Source organism: Lissotriton vulgaris, chromosome 2_1 (genome assembly GCF_964263255.1).
Source record: "Lissotriton vulgaris chromosome 2_1, aLisVul1.2, whole genome shotgun sequence".
NCBI lineage: Eukaryota > Metazoa > Chordata > Amphibia > Caudata > Salamandridae > Lissotriton > Lissotriton vulgaris.
Genome location: NC_141687.1, coordinates 711,706,824 through 711,722,981, shown reverse-complemented (window position 1 = coordinate 711,722,981; position 16,158 = coordinate 711,706,824). Strand labels below are relative to the sequence as shown.

Below are 16,158 nucleotides of genomic sequence, written 5' to 3'. Positions count from 1 at the left end.
GTTACATGGCACACTGCCCCGGCCCACACCACGGCATTGGCCTACCAACACCAGCGACATCGACTCCAGTTTGTCAGTCGATGATAGCTTTTCAGCAACTATGCCTTTGATGCCTGCACCGTGACCTGCTAGCACTGCAGCCCTGGTCACACTGATGCCGCCGGACGCCATCACCGAGCCACTGCCTGCACCGTGACCTGAGGGCACTGCATGCCGCACGCTGCCCCGACGCCAGCGCTCCTTACTTATTATTTATTTATTTTGAGAATTTGTAAAGCGCGACTGACACCTTGCAGGCTTCCTGGCGCTGGAAATTACTCTGTTAACGGATAACCGGGAGAACAGTCAGACGGACAATTTATTTGGGGAAGAGCCAGGTCTTGATACGTCTCCTGAATGGAAGAAGCTGTGATATCTGACGTATGTCAGTGGGCAGGCTGTTCCACAGCTTGGCCGCTGCAACACTGAAGGATCTGCCCCCTGTTCTGGTTCTGTTGAATCTGGGTACCTTTACCAGACAGGCCGAGGATGAACGTAGGTCTCTGGCAGGAGTGTACCACAGAAACAGGGCTTGCAGAGGTTTGGGTCCAAGTCCGTGCAGAGCCTTAAAGACAATGCAGAGGGACTTGAAGGCCACTCGTTGTTTTAAGGGTAGCCAGTGTAGCTCAGCCAGAGCTGCTGTGGCCGAGGCCCTCCTCGTCCAGCCAAGAGCCAGCTTGGCGGCGGCAGATTGAATTCGCTGTAGTCGGTCCATCATCGTGACTGGAGACTCCAGGAGCAGGGCGTTGCAATAGTCAAGGCGACTGAGTATCGTACACCTGACTATCGACGCCCTGGCTTGTGCCGGGAGAAGAGGCATGATTTTCCGCAGTGATCGAAGCAGGGCTGTGCAGATCCCCACAGTTTTCGTCACCTGGGTTTCCATACTTAATTTGTTGTTCAGCATGGCTCCCAGGTTGCGCACCGAAGGAACTGGCAGAGGTTTGTCTCTAAACTCCGGGGGCCAAAATTCATTCGGAAACTGACGGGGTATCTTAGTGCCTGAGCAAAACAGGACCTCCGTTTTAGCGGAGTTGAACTGGAGGGAGTTTCTGTGTAGCCATCCAGCCGTCTCTCTTAGGCAGTCGTGGAAGGTGGAGAAAGGAATGGCATCTTCACCTTCCCACGAGAGGATGAGCTGTGTGTCATCCGCGTAATTTATTGTTTTGATCCCAAAGGATTGGATCAGTTTGATTAGCGGGATGAGGTACACATTAAAAAGGATGGGGCTGATGGAGGAGCCCTGAGGGACTCCCTGGGGTACTGGTGCAAAGGTGGATTGAAATGGGGGAAGGGAGACAGCCTGTCTTCTGTCCCGAAGGTAGGAGTGAAACCAGAGCAGTGCAGTGCCTTCCACTCCCACTTCACCGTGTCTTCAGCAGCCTACCATGGTTGACCTTGTCGAATGCGGCAGACAGGTCCAGCAGTATCAGTGCCACTGGCTGGCCCCTGTCTGCACGCATGCGAAGATCCTCCATGGCAGTTAAGACTGCTGTTTCGGTGCCGTGGGCAGGACGGAACCCGAACTGGTGATCGTCAAGAAGGTTGTTTTGTTCTAGGTGGGCGGACAGGCACGAGCTGACCCATCGTTCGGCGACCTTCGCTGGGAAAGGCAGCAGAGAGATGGGTCGGTAGTTGGAAAGACAGTCTGGGCTCAGGGAGGGTTTCTTCAAGAGAGGGGTGATTAGTGCCTGTTTCCAAGGGGTTGGGACAAAGCCACTGTGCAAAGACTGGTTGCATATTAGGCGCATGGTGTCAAAAAGTTCATTACCAAAATTTTTCCAAACTTTTGGAGGTAGGGGGTCGAGTGGAGAACCCGAGGTGATACCAAGCGCAAGTCTTTCAAACTCGAAGGCCGGGATTGGAGGAAATTCCCACAGTCTAGCCAAGAGGACAGAGCCTGGAGACGACAAGTTTCGCGAGCTGGTGTCTGGTCTCTGCGTGTTAGAAGTTTCTGAAGAGGGAGGTGTTTTCAGGTTGTGAATAATGGTGTTTATTTTATTAATGAAAAACACTGCAAGGTTGTCGCAGAGGGCTTGGGTAGGAGGCTGTGTAGAGGTGACACAGTCCGGATTGGTTAGGTTTTTGAGTATTTGAAAAATACTTTTTGAGCTGTTCGTGGCGTTGGTGATGATGGAGCAATAATGTTTAGCCTTATTTTGGGCGATGGCAGTTTTATACTCCCGGAGGTTTTCTTTCCAGAGGGTTTTGTGAGTGTCCGAGTAACCCTGCCTCCATTTTCTCTCTGCTTGTCTGCATGCTAGTTTGAGAGCTCTTAAGGAGTCATCAAACCATGGGGCCGGCACTCGTCTCTGTGGTTTGCCCTTTTTCAGAGGGACGAGGCGTTCCGAGGTGTTGGAAATCCTTGTACAAAGGGATAGATAATTGGCCTCAACTGGTTGAGTAATGAAGAAACTGTCTTCCACTTCAAATACTGGGCCATTCAGTCTGAGTTTGTCCAGAGCCTTCCAGTCTCTGTACGGGGGTACATGGCCGTGGAATGCCGGTCTGCAAGACCTGCTACCTACTATATGAAATTTGATGAGTGCATGGTCAGTCCAGCACATTGGCAGAATGTCGCTCAGAAGTGCTAGCTGGGGGGAGGAGAAGATTAAATCGAGCAGGTGCCCTGCTGCGTGTGTGGGTTTGTTCACTAGCTGGGAAAGTCCCATTCCTTCACAGGAGAGTAGGAGATTGTTGAGTGCAGAATCTAGGCTGCCGTTGGGCCAAAGGTTGAAATCGCCCAAAACAATCAGGTTGTTGTGAGAGGTAGCCATATTAGTGAGGGTGGTGAGGAGCGACTGCTGCTGAGTAGAATTAAAAACTCCCGGCGGGCGATAACAAATCACCGCCGTAAAGGTAGTACCAAGGTGACAGTCGATGGAAAGGCCAAGTATTTCGGTCCCGACCACTGGGTCCATAGCAATAGTTTTTGCTGACCAGGACGCTCTATAGATTAGACCGACTCCACCGCCCCGACCCTTAGGTCGTGGGAGATGCAGGATTTTGAAGTCTTGTGGGCAAGCCCAATCCAGTTCTATATTGCAGTCAGAGTGGGTCCATGTTTCCGTCAGGAATAAAGCATCAAGATGATGATTGTCTATGAGCTGGGCGATTTCGTGAGCGTGTTTGGGCAGGGACCTGACATTCAGCAAGCCACCTGTAAATAAGCCTTTGCGCGCAAAATCGTGCAGAGGATAGGCGGTGTCTTGGAAGGACAATTGTCCTTCATGAGCGAAGTCTCTAAGGAGGAGTAGAGCCTCACGCGTCAAGTGTGGAGAGCTACTGGTGGACGGGGGGATCGAGGCCGCGGGTGGCGCACTGGGCGCTGCCGAGGCGCGGACGAGCGCAGACGAGCTTGCCTTAAGCGCGCCTTCGGCGCGCAAACGGCGCTCCCGCTGCGCTCGTCCGCTGCGCTTGTGTGGCCGACACATTTATGGCAATGTTGTGGGCGTGGCCTCGCAGGGGGCGTGGCTCGCCTTCGAACCGTGATGGCGGTGTGTTTGTGGAATCCTGTCTCAGCGCTGGTTGCCGCTGTCTCAGGAGTGCCTCAGAGGGTCTGCTAGGCGCGTGAGGGCAGCGCTTTTCAGTGCAGGTGAGGTTAAAATGGCCAAAACACAGGAATACAAGTAATTTTTAAAAAATAAACGAGAGTACCGTCCTCCGGCTTTCCGCCTCAGAGGAATTTACACAGTGATGTTTGTTGCGCTGCGATCAGCGTTTATATAGGGATCCTGGGTGGGCGTGGCCTCGCAGGGGGCGTGGCTCGCCTTCGAACCGCGATGGCGGTGTGTTTGTGGAATCCTGTCTCAGCGCTGGTTGCCGCTGTCTCAGGAGTGCCTCAGAGGGTCTGCTAGGCGCGTGAGGGCAGCGCTTTTCAGTGCAGGTAAGGTTAAAATGGCCAAAACACAGGAATACAAGTAATTTTTAAAAAATAAACGAGAGTACCGTCCTCCGGCTTTCCGCCTCAGAGGAATTTACACAGTGATGTTTGTTGCGCTGCGATCAGCGTTTATATAGGGATCCTGGGTGGGCGTGGCCTCGCAGGGGGCGTGGCTCGCCTTCGAACCGCGATGGCGGTGTGTTTGTGGAATCCTGTCTCAGCGCTGGTTGCCGCTGTCTCAGGAGTGCCTCAGAGGGTCTGCTAGGCGCGTGAGGGCAGCGCTTTTCAGTGCAGGTGAGGTTAAAATGGCCAAAACACAGGAATACAAGTAATTTTTAAAAAATAAACGAGAGTACCGTCCTCCGGCTTTCCGCCTCAGAGGAATTTACACAGTGATGTTTGTTGCGCTGCGATCAGCGTTTATATAAGGATCCTGGGTGGGCGTGGCCTCGCAGGGGGCGTGGCTCGCCTTCGAACCGCGATGGCGGTGTGTTTGTGGAATCCTGTCTCAGCGCTGGTTGCCGCTGTCTCAGGAGTGCCTCAGAGGGTCTGCTAGGCGCGTGAGGGCAGCGCTTTTCAGTGCAGGTGAGGTTAAAATGGCCAAAACACAGGAATACAAGTAATTTTTAAAAAATAAACAAGAGTACCGTCCTCCAGCTTTCCGCCTCAGAGGAATTTACACAGTGATGTTTGTTGCGCTGCGATCAGCGTTTATATAAGGATCCTGGGTGGGCGTGGCCTCGCAGGGGGCGTGGCTCGCCTTCGAACCGCGATGGCGGTGTGTTTGTGGAATCCTGTCTCAGCGCTGGTTGCCGCTGTCTCAGGAGTGCCTCAGAGGGTCTGCTAGGCGCGTGAGGGCAGCGCTTTTCAGTGCAGGTGAGGTTAAAATGGCCAAAACACAGGAATACAAGTAATTTTTAAAAAATAAACGAGAGTACCGTCCTCCGGCTTTCCGCCTCAGAGGAATTTACACAGTGATGTTTGTTGCGCTGCGATCAGCGTTTATATAGGGATCCTGGGTGGGCGTGGCCTCGCAGGGGGCGTGGCTCGCCTTCGAACCGCGATGGCGGTGTGTTCCGCATGGTGTTCGATCGGCAACACATGCGATTTTAAGGGCCCGAAGACTTTTGCACTGACCTCTGGAACCGACACCGGCTCTTCGGAACTCACTGCGAGGTTCCAGACGCTCTACATTTTTAAAGGTACGGTACTGCGGGTCTTCCCAACACCATAGCTGACCGGCGATGCTGTGGTCAGCCACAACTGTTTAGATTTGGTGTTCACGATTCAGTGATAGCCACGGACAGAGATATCAACTTCAAGGAAATGTATTTGAAGTCTATTTTTGCTTATTGATATTTCTAAGAACTCTATGGTGGTTTTTATCATTGTTGGTCTTGTGTTGCACACATAAAATATTGGATATTTTTCTAAAACTGGTGTGGTGTCCTTTTGTAGTGTTGGCACTGTATTATTTTCATGTTATGTGCAGCCTTACAGACTGCCACTGAGATAAGCTGAATATAATACACAGATTGTAAATGAGAATTATTTTCTTTGACGTTTGATTAAGCACTTGTGCAGAGACATTTTGTGATGTTTCTGCGTCTTCTATTTCAAGAGTTCTCCCCCCCTTTCCCACTGGATCGTCACTCTGGTCTCACGTTTCATCTTGAGGTGTTGTCTTATTGTTGAAGTCCTAAAGGAGTAGATTACTCTCTTCCATGTGTTTAGCTTCTGGTCGCAGAGCTACAGGTCACCCTCCTCACACCCAGTTTCTTCACTCCTGGCAGATGAGTTAAAAACTCCCACATGATTTAGTCCTTGGTCTGCTTCTCTGTTTCTAAATTCTCTTCACTTCAAATTTGGACTTCTTCTTAAAGTGCAGAGGATGGTCCTGTAATGTTCTGTTTTGTCTCTTTGCTACAACTCTGATTTCGAATAGAGCAGAATGACAAATAGGAATACTCCATGCCAAACTGATAGGTAGAAAGGAAAAGTTGTATTTTTGACTTAATTCAGAAGAAAAACATGATTTCTTCAAGTAGGAAGGGAATTCTAAAGAACAAGTTACTTACCTTAAGCAGTGCATTATCTGGCCACAGATTCCTTACCTTAGAATAATCCCTATATGTCACACCAAATCCGGTAATTGTCAAGCAATACCCATGCACGCCAATAGGTGGCATCATTCAGCTCCACATTGCGTCTTCTGCGTCTGTGACGTGCGAGGTGCCTACATAGGTGCCTCCCTAGCATGCGGACATCAGTTCCTTTTTGGGACTTTCCACACCGGAAGCGCAGAGCCACGAACAATGCAGACAGACTAGTGTATAAACAAAGTTGTTAGAAGCGAGAATCTATGAATCAGTCACAGAGTGGAGAGGATGGGGGAGTCAGTAAGGACTCTGTGGCTAGATAGAGTGTCTACCAGATAAAGGGTTACAGAAGGTAAGTGACTTGTTCATATGATAGAGACATCTTTCCGGAGATTCCTTACCTTAGAATAGATACCCAAGCAATACCTCCCCAGAGGTGGATCTGCGACACATATCAAAAAAGAAAGTCCTGCAGGACCCAAAGGGTAAAGTGCCCATCACAACAGACCTGACCATATAGACAGTAGCTTTTGGTGAACGTGTGCAAGGATGCCCACATTGCTGCCTGACAGATGTCTAGGACAAGGACTCTACAAGCTAACGCAGTGGTAGCAGCCTTGACTCTAGAAGGATAAGTATGCAAGCCTTCGGGGGTGCTTTTTGGTCAATTCATAGCAGATATTTATTGAGAGTACTATATAGTGAGAGGGTCCTCTTATGCACAGCCTTCCCATTCTTAGCATCAACATACCCGACAAAGAGTTGATTATCCACCCGGAACTCTTTTGCACAATCTAGATAGAAGAACAATGTACTTTTTGGGTCCAGAAGATGGAGTTGCTCTTCTTCCTTAGAAGGGTAAGGAGGATTTGGGGTTAAATTGTCCACATAATCACCTCGGTCACCCTCAGGTGGTGGCAAATTCTGATCAGAATCAGAACCAAAAAGGTGATGGCGTATCTGAAGATGGCCCTCTGTTAATGGGAGTGTATTTTCAGAGCCAGACTGAAGATGGACATGGTATGCCGGAGTGAGGTGAGAGCGTGACCTCGATTGGGGTCATGATTGATTTGGCTCAGAGTCACTATTGGGAGACTGCACCAGGTCCTTTTCTGGCACTGGTAAAGTCAGTACTGGCATCTATGAAAGAGGGACCAGTGCAGTCCTTGGACCAGGAGTGTAAGTCAGCACTGGAATTTGGTGTTAAACCAGAGGAAGGTTCAAGGGGCTTAGCTAGTTCAAGGATGAATCTGCTGGCAGTAATCCGATTGCAGATCCTTAGTGCCCAAAGATTTGCCAGGAGGTAGAAATCAAAAAATATGCGGCATGGCCTCTTTAAACACCCAACCTGATGTGGTGACGTCAATGGCTCAGGAAATTCGAGGCTCATCAGGTTATGGAATCTGCTCCACAATCTGGGATTAGGAGTGAGATCCCACACCGTCTCTTTAAAAAGAGAGTGGCGAGGCGGAGTAGAGTCCCACTTAGAATTCCTAGGAGTCTTTTTTTTACGTATACTTCCCAGACGACTTTGACCGGATTAAGACCCACTGCGAAAGTGGCTTCAGGAACGTGTCCCCTCTTTTGCTTTGGAGCAGAACTTCCTTGAGGTCCGTGGCTCCTTTTGATATTTGGCAATCTGCAGCTTAGCTTCACTGTCCCACATAGCCTTTGGATGCATGAGGGCACAATCTGTGCATGACATGGAGTCGGCATCAATCCCAAACACCAAAGGCACCTGTTATACCATCAGAAATTGCCATCTGTTGCCAAAAGAAATAGCATGGTACAAACCCTTTAGTCTTCGGTAGGGACATAGTTCGCTTGCACACTGAAATTCAATTTGTGAGAAAATCATCAACAAATGAAAAAAGGAAGTGGGCCCATGATTGAAGGCATGGAAACATTGGAACTGACGCTGAAGTGCAGGAGTGGTGCTTCTTTGTTGTTATGCTCTGTCATTCCCTGGGCTGAACGAGTCCAATGCAGAGTTGCACAGATGTACTGGTATTAAAACGTCCAGATCAAGTCAGGTGCCTGGGGAATATTCTAACGGAGAGGAATCTGCAGTTAAAAGTATCCATCAGAAATGGAATTAGATTCGGTCAGGATGAAATTATTTTTCATTAAGCCACGTGTCATGTTTGAGCCAGAGTCCCTGAATAAAAATGAATATACAATACTATTAAGACTTGTCCTATAGGAGGAAGCTGCCTATGATATTTAAACAGGAAGTCACCATATCACGCATTAAGTGAGAGGCTGCGATAAGGCGCATTGCACCATAGTAGGTAGCATTACATACTTATCGTTTTGTATACTCGGCTAATACAAAAGACTATAAGTGTAGTAAATTGATAATGCCACCCTCTGTTCTTCCCTACACTTTATGCTGGGACAACAAATGATTTACAACGTTAAATACCCACAGTCCTTTAAGGTGTAATAGTAGTTCTTCAAATATATAAACATTCTATAGGATTTCAAAAACAACTAGCCCACCAAGGATAGGTTTCCTTGTTCTGCTCATGAACAGTGGAGGATACTGTATTTAGTGTCTTAGAGAGTACTTATACATAAACAATTATTCACTAATATCTTAATGTTTTGGAGTAAGCATTCCTCATGAATGGATCTCTTTTCTATGCTATTGTCATACAACATCATCTCTATATTTATTATTTTGAGTGCTAATCTGCACTAAAATGTTGTTTTGTGCAATTTCATAATGTGCAAATAATCAGTGCTGTGTATTATTATAGCCAAGTAGCACTATATTTAAACTGGAATATTTCAGAGAAAAGTAACATACCATTACAAAAACACACAAAAGAAAAGAGCCTTATATCCCTGAGGGAGAAAGCCATGTCATATATCCAGATAAACTAAATTTACATGCAATCATATGAATAGAAATAATGTATGTGAGTAAAAGGCTTTCCTGAAAATTGATCATGCATTTGGTTTTCCTGACACCAGATTAGATCCACTGTCTACTAAATAATAAGATCAGAATTCAACAGTTCACTAGAAAATAAGCAGAGGCAGAGCCAATGGGTCATTATGGACAGATTATAGAGAGGGATGAGAGGTAGGGAGGGTCAAACAACAGTACAGAGCATGCAAGCAACAACACAGCAAGGGAGAGTAAAGTCAAGCAACAACAGGGAGTGGGGCAGGCGGGAGGAAGCAACAACACTGAGCTGGCGGGGAGGGAGGATGAGGCAAGCAGCAACATGGAGTGGGCGGGAGGGAGGGTTTACAAGTAACAACATGGAGAGGAAGGGGGTAAGCGACAACATGGAATGGGGAGGGATGTTGAGGGCAAGAAACATTACATAGCAAGGAGGGAAGGTGGGGGCAAGAAACAACACGGAGCAGGAAGGGAGGGTGGGGCAAGCAACAACACGGAGCAGGGAGGGAGGGCAGGGGGCAAGCACCAGCAAGGAGGGAGGGCGGGGCAAGCAACAGCAGGGAGGGAGGGCGGGGGCAAGCAACAGCAGGGAGGGAGGGCGGGGGCAAGCAACAGCAGGGAGGGAGGGCGGGGGCAAGCAACAGCAGGGAGGGAGGGCGGGGGCAAGCAACAGCAGGGAGGTAGGGCGGGGGCAAGCAAGAACATAGAGCATGGAGGGAGGGCGGGGGCAAGCGACAGTGCAAGGCGGGGGCAAGCAACAACACGGAGCAAGGAGGGAGGGCGGGGCAAGCATCAACACAGAGCTTGCAGGCAATAACACTGAGCGGGGAGGGTGGGCGGAGCAAGCAACAACACTGAGCAGGGCGGGTGTGAGCAATAACACTGAGCATGCAAGCAATAACACTGAGCAGGGCGGGTGGGTGGGGCAAGCAACAACACAAAGCATGCAAGCAATAACACTGAGCAGGGCGGGTGGGTGGGGCGAGCAATAACACTGAGCAGGGCGGGTGCGTGGGGCAAGCAATAACACTGAGCATGCAAACACTGAGCAGGGAAGGTAGGTGGGGAAAGCAACAACACTGAGCGGGGAGGGTGGGTGGGGCAAGCAACAACACTGAGCGGGGAGGGTGGGTGGGGCAAGCAACAACACTGAGCGGGGAGGGTGGGTCTTGCAAGCAACAACACAGAGCATGGCAAACAACATGGAGCGAAGCAGTATGGGAGGAGGTTGAAGGCAAGCAACCGAAAGGCAGAACCGCACCATGTACATTTCTGAAGCATATGGATGAAACAGTGAGTAGTGTGGCTCACTGGTTAGAGGCGGCAGACCCGAGAGCAGAGGACGGCCCGGGACCAGGGTTCGATTCCCGGCGCGGCAGGTTTCTGGACCAGGGTCAGCGGACTCGATAATTCTCTCGCCTCGGTGCCCACTCCGATCAGCGATCACACTCGGCAACTCTGGGCATTAGCTTGCCTCATCTTCACTAACGGCCCCACCAGACCGCCGGGGATGCCTGGTCTCACCCTGGAGATACCCATTAAGGGACCATCTCTCAGGGAAGCCAGGAAGGGTTTCGCAGCGGTCGAAGCGCCTTGGGACCCTCCGGGTAAGTAGTGCGCTATATAAATGCCTATACATTTACATTTACATTTACACTACATTTACATGAGACATGGAGGGGTGCGCACATGAGGTAGACATGTCGTAAACACATGCAATCACCAGGGGGTTTCAAAGAGATCAATTTAGCTCATACAAGACAAGAAGTGGAAGGACACAAATACTTGGACCATACTACAGGAGAAGGTCAAACAGAAGAAGAGAACATGAAGCCGGCATGCGCTGGCCAAAGGAAAGCAAGCAAATGAGAGTGGTGATAATGGCAAGCAATGGGCGATCGCTAGGGCCACTCTAAGCTGCAAAAAGTGTTGCAAGAAACATTGCATGTGCTGTCTCAGGCAACACCTAAAAAGAGAGACAACCAGAAAAATTGTTCAATCGAACCTGGTTCTGAAAAAGTGTTCTCTGCTTTCGAAACACACATTTAAAGGGTGTTTTTGTAACTTACATTATCAAGCCTGGAGTCTTCCTGAAGATTAACTTTTACTCTTTCCAACAATTGTTGCCACCTCTCAGGGGTCTGACTTAATTTGTTCTCCAATCTTTCAATTTCCTGCAGTAAAGAAACAAATTCAATCTACTTGGAAAAATCTTCCAATTCAAGCATCTCAGTTAAATAATTATTAGCCTTAACATTGCTGTTACAGAAAAAAAACACCAATATTTATATCCAGTCCAGGCAGTGATATTATAACTGAACGGTGCTAAAAGCAATGTTGATTATCTTAAAAATGTAGACAGGGCAGTTCAATAAATGGTAATGAATTAAATTAACATATTTGGTCTAGACTAAAAATACAATAGCATGTATTCGGTTTGGTAGCAAACGGATACAATTTCCATTAAATACGCTCTTGCATCCCATAAAGAAAGAAGGGAAAAAAGAGCAATAGAAGGACATTTGTCAAGTGAGGCCCATATCACACATATGGCAACATGCAATTCCCGTTTATACTTGTTTGTCAAGTACAAAAACATTTTACCTTATAAGCATATCATGTCCTCAGCAAAAATGAACATTAGTTGAAAGCACAGCACTTCCTTAATTCGCTCTTTTTACAAGCTCTGTTAACCTAGATTTTAACTGCAAGCCTAGCCAAACCTTAAAGGCTCTATACAATTATATACAAGAAAGAAGGAACTTGTGTCATGCAAACAACTGAAGCTTTGTTTAAGGAGTATCAGTCTCAAAAAAACACCTACAAAATTGGAAAAATAAGCTACTACGTTTTCTATTAAAACAAAAATTGACAAATGAAAATAGCTCTGAATTTGGCAAGCTACCACAATGGTATATTTTTATTGTTGTTATATTTTTATAATTTTTGTTACAAGCCCATGCCACAGAAATTAAAAGAAAATACGCCACCAGATAAAAGTGACCACCATTTTCTGGCTTAAAAATGTTTTCATTTAAAAATCATTCACTGTTAACGCTGCTTTACTAGTTAGGTTTTTAAATGAAAGAAAAACACATGACATTAGCCTCCTATTGTTTGCCATCACTCAGACACGGAGCATAGCTGAAACGATTGAGTTTGCAGTGGCAGCATGCAAAAAAATAACTTGGGACCCTAATAATCCAGAAAGTCCACTCCACAGAATGTGGAGCCATGCGGGTGGTAGGGAGTCGGAGGTAAGATAGAGTACCCACCAGAAACAGCGCTATTAGTGGTAACTGATTCTTCTGAGGGATACTTCTAACTGCAGATTGCTCACTTTGTGAATCAGTCCCAAATCAATGCCCCCTCTGAGGAGGTTGGTCTGTGGAGTGGACTTACACAAGAGCCACTATCTGAGTATGCAGGCAAAATGACCATCATTGAAGACTAGACAATGTATGCAGTAGTGCCTGATAAGGATAGATTTCCAGGTGGCTTACTGTCAGAGCGTGCTGACCCTTGAGTGGCGCAGCTCCGATTTGACACTGGAGAAACTATAACAGACCCGTAAAAGATAGTGAATACACTTGCACTCTACTACAAGAAGATCTATGCCCCGGCAACCACAGCAACCCCAGAGGAAGCGCCAACATTCCTCAAAGATATCCAGGTCTCCATGCTCACAATAGCTGAAACCCAATCACTAGAAACAGACCTCACATCAGTGGAATTAGCTTTCGCCATAGGTAACATACAATCAGGGAGGCCCTGAGACCGAATGGCATCCCTATCAAACTATACAAAAAGCAGCAACTACACTCACACTGCATTTATTGCATATGTACAAAGCCAGCTTGGAGGAAGGAGAACTCTCCAAAGACCAGCATATGGCGACAATAGTGGCCATCCATAAACCGGGGAAACCGACCCAAGATTGCTCATCCTATCGACCCATATCACTGCTCGCCGCAGAGATCAAAATATTGGCCAAAGGGTTGGCCCACCAGGCTGACGCCTCACCTTGCGAAACAAGTACATCCAGATCAATTAGGATTTATGCCGGGTGGAAAGACGGCACTCAATTTGAGACGCCTACGTGGTGTGAGAGCTCGCAAGGATACCATCCAGGAAGATGCCAATATCCTATCTCTTGACGCATGCATGGCCTTTGATACGGTCGAGTGGCCTTTCCTCTTCGCCGTCCTTAAACATATGGGGTTCACCTGGGAGTATACGATGGAGGGCTGGCGCTCCCAGATGGTAAACTATATTACGGGGCCTCACAGCTTCAGGTGATCAATGACTGGGTGTATACAGATAGTAGTGAACCTGCCTACAGGGTGGATAGAATGGTTATGCCGAGGGGCAATTGTGAACCTCTTCTTTATGCCCGGAGACTGCAGACGGCATGGCCTGAGCACACTAAGGTAGTGCTACAGTGTTGGAGAGAGGCTAATACACTTCTAGGCTGGGCAGGCACATTGACTGGGAGAACACCACTGGGGCAGGGTGAGCAACTGCGAGAGGTGACCGCTCTGACGGGGTTCAAGGGGTGGCAGCTGATCGGCATTGATTATTGAGGGGATGTCGTGAAAGGGGATTCTCCCCGGCCCTTTGAGTACCTCCAAAAGGAATACAACTTACACCACTCACAGAGATATCATCACATACGACTCCTGCAAGCCCTACGATCCCATATACCGAGATCCATCCCGGAAAATTCCCCGATCGAAGATAGGTTGTTGCTTGACCCCATAGCGGAGAAACCTACATCAACTATTTATCGCAAATTAATAAACAATATACCTGATCCCTTGGTCAAACTTAGAGAAGCATGGGCCAAAGACCTTGGGAGTATAGACGATGAAGACTGGCAGGACGCGCTGCAGGGTCCCAGAGAGATTGCAATCCGTTCCAGATTCAGGCTGGTACAGCTTAAAATCCTTCACCGTACCTACTACCTTCATACACACCTTTATGCCTGGGGAAGGAGCCAGATGGTGCCCTTTGTAAGGGGTTGTCAACAGGAGGGCACCTTCTTTCATATCCTTTGGGAGGGTCTGGAGATCATTCCCTTCTAGACGAAGGTCACGGACACCATGTCTAGGGTAGTGGGGGATACGGTCCAGATGGAGCCAAAGTGACATTTATTGTTGATTAAAGGGGACACTGATTGGTCGAGGTATGTGGAAATATGGTTGCCCTGGCTGCAGGAATAGCTAAACAAAATATTGCTGGGGGTTGAGGGATGCAGGCGCCCCCGCAGTGGGAGGAATGGAAGCGTGATCTCGACTGGTGCCAAAGGGCCGAAGAAACTGTATACAAAAGTAGGGGGTGTACTGACGGAAATACAGAGAAACTGGTGCACTGATCGAGGAGTCGTAGTAATGGGGATGGCGGATTGTCCCTGTGGTTCCCGGATGATTATTTTCCTGATAACATGTGTGATATCTCCCAATGTGGTATGTAGACACGGTTTTGTACTGTATGGTCTCATGAGCATTGTTAATAAAAAAATAATTAAAAAAAAATATGGGTTTTGGGACCAAATTTTGCACTTGGATACGGCTATTATACACAAAACTGCTTGCCCAAGTAGAAGCAAACGGACAAATCTCTGGGGACTTTACCCTGGCTCTGAACAAGGCAGGGTTGTCCTATCACCGCTCCTCTTCACCCTTGTCCTGGAACCACTGGTAGCCTGGATAAGAAGAGACACGATCAACCGTAGGCGCTGGTGGACAGAGGGATGGGAAGACCTTATATCCTTATATGCGGGTGATGTCATGCTGTACATGGCACCCCCAAGACGTTCACTAAATATACTTTTAGATATTTGCGAGACATACGGAAGATACTCTTGGTACATCATTGATTGGATAGGTCAATCCTATATGTCCTGAGTGACCCCGCCGGCGCTGCCGGGGGGATGCGCGGTAAGAGTGGTAGAGGAGGGCTTCAAATACTTACGGATTCACATTACACCAAATCCAGATAATTTTATGGATAAAAACCTCAGAGAACCCCTGAGAAGATTACGTTGAGATACTAAGCACTGGCAATCGCTACCATTGACGCTATTGGGTAGAGCTGCACTCTTTAAGATGATGGAACTCCCCAGATTTCTTTATGCCATGCAAAATACCCAATTTTCAGTTCCCCCATCATACTTCAAATCAATAGAAGCGTAAGTAAACAACCTCCCCTGGGACGGAAAGCCAGCCCACACAGCCATGAAGAAACTGGTTAAAGGGTGGTGCGATGGCGGCATTGCACTTCCGAACATACAGACATACTACTGGGCCTCCATGCAGGTCGTGCTCAACCAGTGGCTTCACTCTCCTTAAACTGAACCTGCATTCCGAATGGATAGACATGCCATGGGAGAGAAAGGAATTATGAGGGCACTGTACAACAAAACTCGAAAGACAGACCTTATGGGACCTACCACGCATACAGTCCAAATATAAGTGCTTCTAACTTGGGCTGGGATAAGGCTATAATACAATCAACCCCACTCTGGGAGGAGGAAAGATTGGGTAAACTAAGCAGCAGCAAAGGCTTTAAGCAATGGGACTCAAAAGGAACCTCAAGGGTGGGGGATCTATGGATTTAGGGAGAAGTTGTTACGTTTGCTCAGCTCCAAGACCAGTACGAGATGGCACCGACAGAAATGTTCCACTACTTGCAGATCAGACATGCACTAAAGGCCCCACCCCACCAAGTACTATCCTTCCAGTTGCCTCCCATTGGAGAATAGACTCCTAACAGAATATATGGATAAAAAAGCCATTTCCCTAACTTACCGCAAGATCATCAATAATCAACCAGACCCTACACAGAATCTCAGTGACAAATGGCAGGCCGATATTGGGGACCTAGATGAGACGGACTGGCAGGAAGCACTAGAATCTCCGCGAGAAGTGGCGATGTCTCCTGAATATATGGGAAGGGACAGATCTCAATCATGCGGCCCAAGACTGGGCGACACTAGGCATGACAATAGCCAAACGCAACATTGCCAAAAACTGGGGAGCGCAGAATATTCCGGCATACAGGGAATGGTGCAATGATATGGATGGGGCCATGGTGGTAGAGAAGTTAGTGTATGTACATAGAGGGTGCCCCAAGAAGTGGGAGCGGGTGTGGGGAAAAGGGAACGACTTCAGAGGAAAAATCTGTGCGTTACCACCTGACGAACCCACACGAGACAATAGTTA

General features: G+C 48.0%; 1 protein-coding gene across 5 annotated transcripts in view; it reads right to left on the bottom strand.

The window, feature by feature from the left end:
- SBF2 (SET binding factor 2) overlaps positions 1-16,158 on the bottom strand; it is a 2,158,806-nt gene that overhangs the window by 171,899 nt on the left and 1,970,749 nt on the right. For all 5 annotated transcript variants that reach the window (XM_086955965.1, XM_086955960.1, XM_086955962.1 and 2 more), the window contains one exon: positions 11,005-11,109. In XM_086955965.1, coding sequence (XP_086812091.1) covers positions 11,005-11,109 — 105 coding nt within the window. The remainder of the gene's footprint in view (positions 1-11,004; positions 11,110-16,158) is intronic.